This window comes from Penaeus japonicus, unplaced genomic scaffold (assembly GCF_977035675.1).
Source record: "Penaeus japonicus unplaced genomic scaffold, GWHDUDI00000001_assembly GWHDUDI00000037, whole genome shotgun sequence".
Taxonomy (NCBI): Eukaryota; Metazoa; Arthropoda; class Malacostraca; order Decapoda; family Penaeidae; genus Penaeus; species Penaeus japonicus.
The window spans coordinates 19,839,975-19,849,974 of NW_028234439.1; the positions used below are offsets into that span (position 1 = coordinate 19,839,975).

The window sequence follows — 10,000 nt, forward strand, 5'->3', positions numbered from 1 at the left end:
TTAATTGACGGATGAGAGGACCTTTTGATACCTGAGTTTGGGAAACGTTATGGTTTTTCATACATGATTTTCAAGGTTTTTGTCAGCACTTCAGACCAGTTAATATGTATTTTTTTTCCTTTCTAATAAAAAAAAATATTGCTGACAAAATAAAATTTACAAAATTACTGCTAGACATGAATTGTTGCACTCTGCATTAAACAAGACTGATAATCCTAGCTTAAGCATGCACTGACTAGGCTCTCATAATAAGCACAGAGTAGATTTTATTGTCTCTTTATCTGTTTAGTTTAGCTCAAGAAATATGAAGAAATAAGGAATCAAGCTTTTTATATTTTCTGGCACTGCATATTATTATTATTATAATTAAAAGACTAGTTTTGCTTACCAGCACCATGTTGACTTCAGCACAGGGATATATACATCTTTCAACTTGGATATGTGGAAGTGAATGTTCATGAGGATGTTTGGTCTATCTTGTGATTTAAATTCTACACTTAGAAGATGTTCCAGGTGTCATTCTGAAGGGACTGGAATGGTCACACTAAGCATTTCTGTTCAGGTTTTCTTGGTGTCACATTGAAAACTGAAATTTGGGACTTGATTGATTTTAACCCTGAATATGTATATATGTATATAAATGTTTTTTTTTATACTCCATATAATGTATACGATCCTATATTTGTTGCTCTTCTAAATAGATGAAGTTGATAAATATTTGTATATATTATTTAGTAGTATGATATTAAACGTAATTCTGCATAGACATGATTGACTGCTGTCGGACATTTTTGCTTAGATACATTTTGATATTGTCAATGAATCCTGTTTGCTTTCCATGCAGTAGAGGAAACAATTTACCGCCATGATGCACTTGTAGAATGTGAGGCCGTCAGGTACAGTAGCGAAGGAGTAAGAGGAGCCTGACTAGTAGTTAACCATGACACTAAGATTCATTTTCAGCTAGAGCATACGAGTTCCTCTTAAAGGTTTCAGTGATAGTGATATACGGAGAAAGTTCCCGAGAAAGTGATTTTTTTTTTTATTCCCCCTTTTTTCAATGTAGGTGCAGAGCCATTGCTGTCACAAGCAATTAACTGTATAGACACCTGGGATTTTCTCTGCACATTGACGAGAAAACTGTATCTTGTAGAATTAGAGCCATTCAGCTTACTCTGCTCAATTATGATTAATGGTTTAATGAAGGGAAGAACAAGTATAATTAGACAGTTGCTAGCATCAGTTCTGACTAAGAGTGTTGGGTGTTCTGTATTGCTGGGAAGTTTGGACTCTTAGAACCATAATGTAATGTGCTGGAAGTATTTTGTCAGTTATCTGTTTTATGATGGGAGAAGTGGCTCAGTGTTTACATGTCTGCTAATGTGCATGTGCATGTCTCCCCTACCATGTGGTTCCTCCGCTGCCTGTGTTGCCGCTGTGTACGCCTATTCTGCTGCACGTCTACACGGCCCTCTCCCGGGCCACTGCTCTGTGCAGGGATCCACTTCTTTGGGTCCTCAACGTTGTACCTCCATGATAGTGGGGGGGGGACTTGGAGCCCCCCCACACACATGTCCCACATCATGATGCCCTCCCCAGGGTATACAGGAGGCGGGGGGATCCTAGCCCCGCCTCCCTCGACCAGCCCCACCAGCAGCCCCACACGCCCTGTCCAAGGCTCACACTCGGCCCAGGCCTCCCCCACCAACACTCTCAAAACTGTGCGACCCAGAGCTAGATCAGCCGATGAATCTGTTTCAGGCAAGAAGGTTAGTAACCAGTTAGTAAGTATTGCCCATGTCTATCCGTTCTAGGTTTAAGGCCGGCATTTTGTATTGAGAGAGAGAGAGGGCGGTGAAAGGACTAGCGAGTGCGCTTGCAGAAATTGAATGCTATCATGATTGAGCGAAAGAATAGATGAGTATTTGTGCAAGTGAGTTAACAGACAGATGAGTGAGTGAATTAACGAATGGGTGAAGTTAATGAGTCAGTGAACAAAATATGAGCTGAGCAAATGGATATATGGATGAATACAAACTTGCCACTGAAAGCTAAATTTGTGAAATGGCTGTTATATCTTGTAATATAAAAAATAACATCTGTTATAGGAAATTCTAAGTATATGTTTTCCTTCTGATTCAGGTCAGACAGTCATCAAAAGACACAGTGGAGGACTGGGAGATACCAGTAGATGAAATCCTGATCGGTCATCGCATAGGGTCCGGCTCATTTGGGACTGTATACCGGGGTCACTGGCATGGCCCTGTCGCAGTCAAAACATTAAATGTCCGCGATCCAACACCAGCACAGTACTCAGCCTTCAAGAATGAAGTCTCGGTACTCAAGAAAACAAGGTAGCGTACACTGGTTTAGCATACGCACATTTCTTAACCTATGTATATCTCTCTCTACCTGTCTATCTAATGTAGATTTATATATGCGTATGAAAATATGTGATATTCATCATTCTCATTGAAGTTGCTTTCAGAGCAAGTATACAGCATGGTATCCTTTTTATCTTCTATTCTTCAAATGATTTAGTTATATGATATTTCTTTATGTACATTTTTTTGCCTCCATAATTCCATGATGTACAGTAGATGTTAATGGTAATTTACCCAAGATCACACAAGGGCGTGGATAGTAAAAGCATTTTCTTTCTTCTTTTCAGACACGTTAATATATTGCTGTTCATGGGGTGTGTGAAGACACAGCAATTGGCCATTGTGACACAGTGGTGTGAAGGCTCTAGCCTTTACAAGCACCTTCATGTACAGGAAAACAAATTTGAACTTATGAGAATTATAGACATTGCCAGGCAAACGTCACAAGGCATGGAGTAAGTATCTTGTCACATGTAATTTAGATGGGTATATTAATGCATTAGGAAATTTGCAAGTACAGTTTGAAATTTGCTTAAGTTAATAGTAACATATTAAAGGCAAACAACCAGAAGTGGCAATGTCCATTTTGGCCAAATGGGTTGAAGTCCTCTAGGCAGTTTGTTGCTCATCCTTTGTGTGTCAGAAGTGTCTAGGATATGAATGTCATAAATGGACTTTGGAAAAACTCCCATGGTACAAACGTTGTACATGGAACAAGGTGCTATGGACAAAACCACTAGTAGTTAGCCCTTGATATGTAGGAGAAATCAAGTTGGAGGAAATTTCTGTAATAGTCTTTTTAGATGTAATTTACATATGTTTATTTATATTTTTTACTTTTCATTTGTGCCAATCAGAAAGTTGATTTTTGTCTTTTCATATTCTAGTTTCATTACAATTTCCAAAGATATTTTTACAAAGGCAGTGAACTAGGACTGATACCATTGACCATTTTTTCTCAAAATATAATAATGTCCAATAACACTGCTAAATGTGTTCGATTTCATTCACATTGGTTTTATCTGATGATTAGCTGATGGCGGTATAATGGGAAGGACCTCTGTTCCTATCTATACACACAGCCCGACCTTCTGTTTGACGTGGAATCTAATTGATTGTTCCCTCTTTTCCAGTTACCTCCATGCAAAGAATATTATTCATAGAGATCTTAAATCCAATAATATATTCTTGCATGACGATTACACAGTCAAGATCGGTGATTTTGGTCTGGCTACAGTCAAGGTAATTATGTGGTACACTTCATTTTTCTTGTCTTATGGAATATATAGTGTTGTTTCATTCTGAAGTTAAGTAACTCTCATTCACAGTGCATAATTGTGATATACATTTCATTAATGCTTTGAGAGTATGTAGTTTGTGTGTGTGTGTGACTGAGAAGCCTTTAGATATATATAAAAGGAATGTTGGAATTTGGCTCCATAGTAAAAAAAAATGGGCACTGGATTAGGTATGCCATCTCGAGCCATTCATTCTTGTCAGCAACTGTCTATATCCAGAAAGTGTCCACCATCCCTAGTAACCGTTCAGTGTCCCCTACCACCATTTCTACTCTCTTTGCAACCACAACACTAGTAACATTATGAAAACAATAATAATGACAGCAATGTACTTGATACTAGTCCCTGAAAGTGTCAGCACGACAGAATTTAGCTGCCAAATGGCTAAGTCTGCTGATGTGCTGTTGAAATGGTTATAAAGGTTGGGATTCATACTTAGTTGTGTATTCTTTTTTTCCTAAATATTATTAACTTTATGCTGAATTTCAATTCCTGAACTTGTTTTTCCTAATTTTCTTGTTTTTTTATTACTCAAGAAAATAGCAATAAAGAAATATTTAGTACAACAGGAACACAAGCACAGTGTTGTAAATGAAAATGACCATAAACCCATCTTTTTGAGAGGCTGTTAAAGATTTCTAAATTTCTGTTGATCAGTTATATACTTATTTTTCATTGATTCATCAGAGATTAGTTTACCTTTGAAAATGAGTCGGTCTAGAAGGCGAAAATATTTATTAACCCAATGCCTAACGACCTGATTGGCAGTCAAGATGGGCGATATCTGACAGCACCAGCTATAAATTAGAGGGATGGGAAAATGCTCTCTTCACCCACCAGGTAGCGCAAACTTGCCTAATGAATATTTTCCCTCAAATCCATCACAAAGCAAAGGTAGATCTGGAACTAGCACAGTTAAAGTCACAATACTTCATGACTGTGAGTGCACTTCAGTTGTGACTAGTTCCCGATATCCTGTCATGTGTGCATTGACTCCTGTCTTTTAGGCCTAATTGGAGCTGTTGTGTATGCCATGACACCAGTTGGGTATGGGTTAAGAAGCGATTAGATTGGAAGTTCAACCCCTTCCTCTTCCAGGGTGGCCGCTGGAGCCAGGAGAGCCCGGGAGGCAGACAGATCCAGCAGCCGTCTGGATCAATCCTGTGGATGGCGCCGGAGGTCATCCGCATGCAGGACGAGAATCCGTACACGTTCCAGAGTGACGTGTACGCCTTTGGAATAGTCTTGTATGAGCTCTTCTCGGGATGCCTCCCCTATTCGCATATAAACAACAAAGATCAGGTTGGTGTGCGCATTATTGCTGTGGGACGTGAGGTTCAGGAGAATTTTGTGTCAAATCTCTTAATTATGATATTAGTAATAGAAACGGCTTCATAGCTTCAGCTTCTTGCTTGATATATTCAGATATGAGTAATCAGAAATTTTTATTATTACGATAATGATGATATTTGCATCAAGTTTTCATTTCTGATATAATTGACATGGTGGATCCAAGTTTTAGTAGTAATGTTTAGCAGCACTGTTCTTTACATTAATACCTAACCATTTCCAGATATTATTCATGGTTGGCCGAGGTTTTTTGCGGCCAGACATGTCCTACTTACGGTCAGATATGCCCAAGCCAATACGTCGCATCTTAGATGATTGTATTAAATACAATCGAGATGATAGACCGCTGTTCCAACAGGTGCGTGTCGAAGACCTTTTAGCCTTTGATGAATGTAAATAGGGATGTGAAATATGGGACCAAAATATTGAATTCAAATTTCCATTTACTTTACACATGTACATGTATATCCACATTTGTAATCACTCACACTTGTTATCATCTTCATACTCATTCTCACTCCCACTCTTCCTTTTCATTCATTCATTCACCACTCAATCACTCACTCTTACTCTCCCTTCTCATATCCATGCCTTCATGAATTTAGCACTCACTCACTTTCCTTTCATTTATTTTTTCACCTCACTCATCATGCTCACTCACTCACTCACTCACTCACACTCACACACTCACTCCTTCCTCACTCACTCACTCACTCACTCACTCACTCACTCACTCACTCACTCACTCACTCACTCACTCACACACACTCACTCACTCACTCACTCACTCACTCACTCACTCACTCACTCACTCACTCACTCACTCACTCACTCACTCACTCACACACACACACACTCATTCACTCACTCACTCACTCACTTGTTCATCACTTAGTCCACTCAATTCACTCATTCATTAGTCATTAGTCATTGTTAGTCACTCATTTCATCATTCATTCACTCATTCATTCATTCACTCACTCTCACTCATTCACACAGACACACACTATGATTAATCTGCTTTTTCTTCAACAGATCCTAGCCAATTTAGAATCACTCGTACGTTCCTTGCCAAAAATACATCGTTCAGCAAGTGAGCCAACACTTACGCGCACACATCTTAACAGTGACGACATGATCTATTTGTGTGCGTCACCCAAGACACCTATCAACTCTGGCGCCTTCCCCTTCTCCATGACCGGCAACATTTAGTGTGCGCGCTTGAAGGTGGTCACCTCGGATACCACAATAACCCTTGTTGTCCCCCCCACCCCCCCCAAAGAAGACTCTGCTAGACTTGTCAACTGGTGTCCCTTGTCCTGTGTCTCGTGTCCTGGACTCCCAGCAGTTGAGCCGTCAGACGGAGTGTATTCCATCGAATGTCGGCAGCGGAAATTCTTCAGAGAGCCTCATCCCCTAGGCCATACCAGCTGAGTCACCACATGGAGTGCACCTCACCTAGAATCCACTGAGATGTTCCAAACAGCTTACCTAGGCTTGCCAGCAGATTTGTTCCATGGACAATAATCTGTGTTAAGTTGTCTTAGACAACATATCCAGGCTGAATCAATGATATTGTTAAATGGACAATAATTTTATCTTCAGTTGTCCCCAAGAGCTACTACAGACCTTATACAAACTAAGCTACCTGAGGAGTCAACTCCGAAAGATCTGAGATGAAGGAGTTGCCCCACAGTGTTCCCTGGCCTCAGCTACTGAGTTACATCAACTTCCCTGGTCTCATCATATTAGTTATGTCAACTCCCTTGGCCTTATCAGTTGAATAAATTCCATCTCCGTGGTTTTTATCAGCCGATTCATCAACCGGGCCTCATTAGCAGTATTGTTGACTCCCCTGGCCTCTCATCGTCATCATCATCATCATCAGCTTGTTGGTGTGTGGTGTTCAGGCATATGCCAGCTGTTATGTATCAGCAGTGGAGGTACGTCACCACCTCAAGCCTTACAAATTATTTGCCTCGGTTATTTAGTGGACACATCAGCAGCCTTATGCCAGTTCAGACTATGGCTCCATCTACCCAAGCATTGCGCATGTTAAGGTCTTTACAATATAGTATTTCACATAATTAAGGTGATGATATCGTGTGTGATTTTTTAGTTTCAATGCGTCCTCTGTAGATGTGAATGCAAGCTACTTGTCCCAAATTGTTATGTTTACTTGACCATGCAGAAGTGTACCTAGCTACAGTTTAGAGAAACCAATAATTTGCTAAGAAGTAAAGAAGTTTGATAACTGTATTCAAGCTTTGTAAGTGCACAGCCTTATGTATAATGAAATAGCCTTTTTTAGGTCAATTTGTAAGGTTTGCTTTTATGTGCAACAGCTTGAGCAAACTAGTTTCTTTGGTTGCTCAACTGTCCTCCAAAATAAGCAGGTTTTATTCTAGTCTCAAGCGATGTCAATTCCTATCTATGGGCATGTAATAGGTTATCCAATATCTTGTATGGAGCTGCATTAGGGTACAGTTTAATGCAGTAACTGGAGTTTTATCACAGTGTGAGATGACTTTCTATCAAGAACTTCCCATTATTATTATTATTTTTTTTTTCAAATTTACTTTTCATTTTATTTATTTCCAAGTCTTTTTTTTTTTAAGTACTTGCTACTATTTCCTGCCTGCTCAGACGCAATGAATTAGCGGCACAGGCCACTTGAGTCATTATCCCACGTGATGCCATCCATGATATACTACACCTCTGTGGTTGTCAAAGGGACTCCCACACACCACTCACGAACATTCCATAATAATGACTTGGCAATATGTCATTGATCTCCAAGTACTAAATGTGATGAATGAAATGTATTTTTTGCTGATACTGTATTACTTTTTTTTTTTTTTTCTTTTGTTTTAGTTTTATTCAAGGGTAGTAGTTGTAGTAGAATGCATCTGTTCACAAGGCCCAAAGAGCTCGTTTTGTATATTTCTGCCCCAGAGTTTAGTCAGATTGAAATTATTAGAGGTGAGATAAATGTTTTTTTAAATATGAATTTGCAGTTGTGAAAGGTTGTCTGTTGGTAAGCGCGATCAAGAAATTGACATTGTCTTGATTAGCTCTACAATATATAAGTACACCCAGGAATTACAAGGGAAGTGGCATGAGGTGAAAGATGTGCTTGCATATTGCACCATTTCTAATTGGAGAAACCCTTCTTGAAGCTGATTGAGATATTTATACAAAGAACAGCTATCGGCACTCTAAACCTGCAGGTAGCTGCGAAGGCCAGGGGGATTTGCATCAGTAGGAACCAGGATACTGCCAGGCTTTGTCGACATACTGGTCAGCTGTAAATAACCTTGGAGGTCACCTGCACAAGTCAACTAGGTGTGGGGAGCAAAAAATTTTTGATTATGTTTTGGGGGTGGCGGATGGTCTTTGTCAAAGGCAGCAAGCAGACCAGCAGGCCCCCATAGCTTCAGTTTTCCCTTGTCTCCCCTCCTTTCACCCCCCCTCCCTCCCTCCCTCCCTCCCTCCCCCCATTCCTCAACTTCCTTCCTTCCTCCCTTCCTCCAGATTCCATCTTATCCATTACTTTTCCTTTTTAGCCTCTCTGTCCTCCTCATTTTCTGACTCATGTCCCACTCCTTCGAACTCTCCTTCTGTCCCCCTCCAACCCTGGACGTCACCAGTCCATGTACAGGCTTCACACTGAGTGATACTGTCGTGCAGTCATCCCACGATCCATTACCATATTGTTTTATCATCATCAAAATGTTACTCTGTATCAGCTTTAACCATTTTAAAATAAAAGACGAGCTTCCTCGTATCTTCTAAATAACCTCTTCTTCCACGTGCTCTGCGGGGTGAATGAAACTCTCCAGACGTTCATCTGCCAAGATTTATCTATCTGTCCTTGCCTAAAAAAGGATAAAGGTCATTGTTTGATATATTAATTTCAATAGGAAAATCTGGAGATAGAAATATGAAATATGTATCTCTGTCTATCGATCTCATTGTCTATATCTATATACTTTCTATCTATCTTTCTATCTACCTCTATCTATCTATCTATATCTCTCTCTATCTCTATCTATCTATCTATCTATCTATCTATTTGTATAGTGTATATATAAGTATGTTGATTATATCCATACATATATGAATACATGTATATATATATATATATATACATTTATATATACATGTGCATGTATATATGATTGTGTATGTATAAGTATATGTGTATGAGTATGTCTTTGTGTGTGCATATGTGTATGTGTATGTATATATGTAAGTGTATATGTGTCTACATACACAAGTATTTTAGAAAACGTAAATATCTAACAAGCAAAGAGCAAAGGCTAGGCAAGGTGCCCTGCATTCTCGCTCTCGCTTCCGCGTCTCTGTCCAAACTTCCAGTTGCCAAGTGCAGCGGCAAGGAAGTGCAATGAGAGGCTTCATAGAGGAAGGCGTGAGAGCAGTAGCATTATCATCATTATCACTATTGTTGCTGTTGTCATTGGTGTTGCTTTTGTTGATGTCATTAATACCATTATCATTACCATTATCATTATCATGATAGTAATTATGATGATGATAATAATAGTAATAATGAAAATAAAAATGATACGAATAACAATAAAGCAACAACAATAGCTATAATGATGATGATGATGATGATACAAATGGTAAGCCTCAAGTATTAAAATGGTATTGCCTCAAGAAATGAAACGAACACATCTGCTTGACCCTCAATATAACTACACACAACACGCGTGTACGCGCGCACGCACACACACACACACACACACACACACACACACACACACACACACACACACACACACACACACACACACACACACACACACACACACACACACACACACACACACACACACACACACACACACTAAAACAAAAGGCAAATGCACAGAAGACGCGTAACGTGGCAAGCACAGCACAGGAAGCGAGGCAGACAAGATGAAAGCGAAGCCAAACGAAAGC

General features: G+C 39.6%; 1 protein-coding gene across 5 annotated transcripts in view; it reads left to right on the plus strand.

Moving 5' to 3' along the window:
• Positions 1–8,813, plus strand: part of Raf (serine/threonine kinase raf oncogene) — a 22,341-nt gene extending 13,528 nt beyond the window's left edge. Inside the window, exons 8-14 of one of the 5 annotated variants that reach the window (XM_043028786.2) lie at positions 1,498–1,784; positions 2,143–2,354; positions 2,672–2,839; positions 3,518–3,626; positions 4,781–4,984; positions 5,256–5,390; positions 6,068–8,813. In XM_043028786.2, coding sequence (XP_042884720.1) covers positions 1,498–1,784; positions 2,143–2,354; positions 2,672–2,839; positions 3,518–3,626; positions 4,781–4,984; positions 5,256–5,390; positions 6,068–6,244 — 1,292 coding nt within the window. In that variant the 3' untranslated portion in view covers positions 6,245–8,813. The remainder of the gene's footprint in view (positions 1–1,497; positions 1,785–2,142; positions 2,355–2,671; positions 2,840–3,517; positions 3,627–4,780; positions 4,985–5,255; positions 5,391–6,067) is intronic. The other 4 variants (XM_043028787.2, XM_043028788.2, XM_086532107.1 and 1 more) reach the window with 4 other exon arrangements.
• Positions 8,814–10,000: the final 1,187 nt, after the last annotated feature.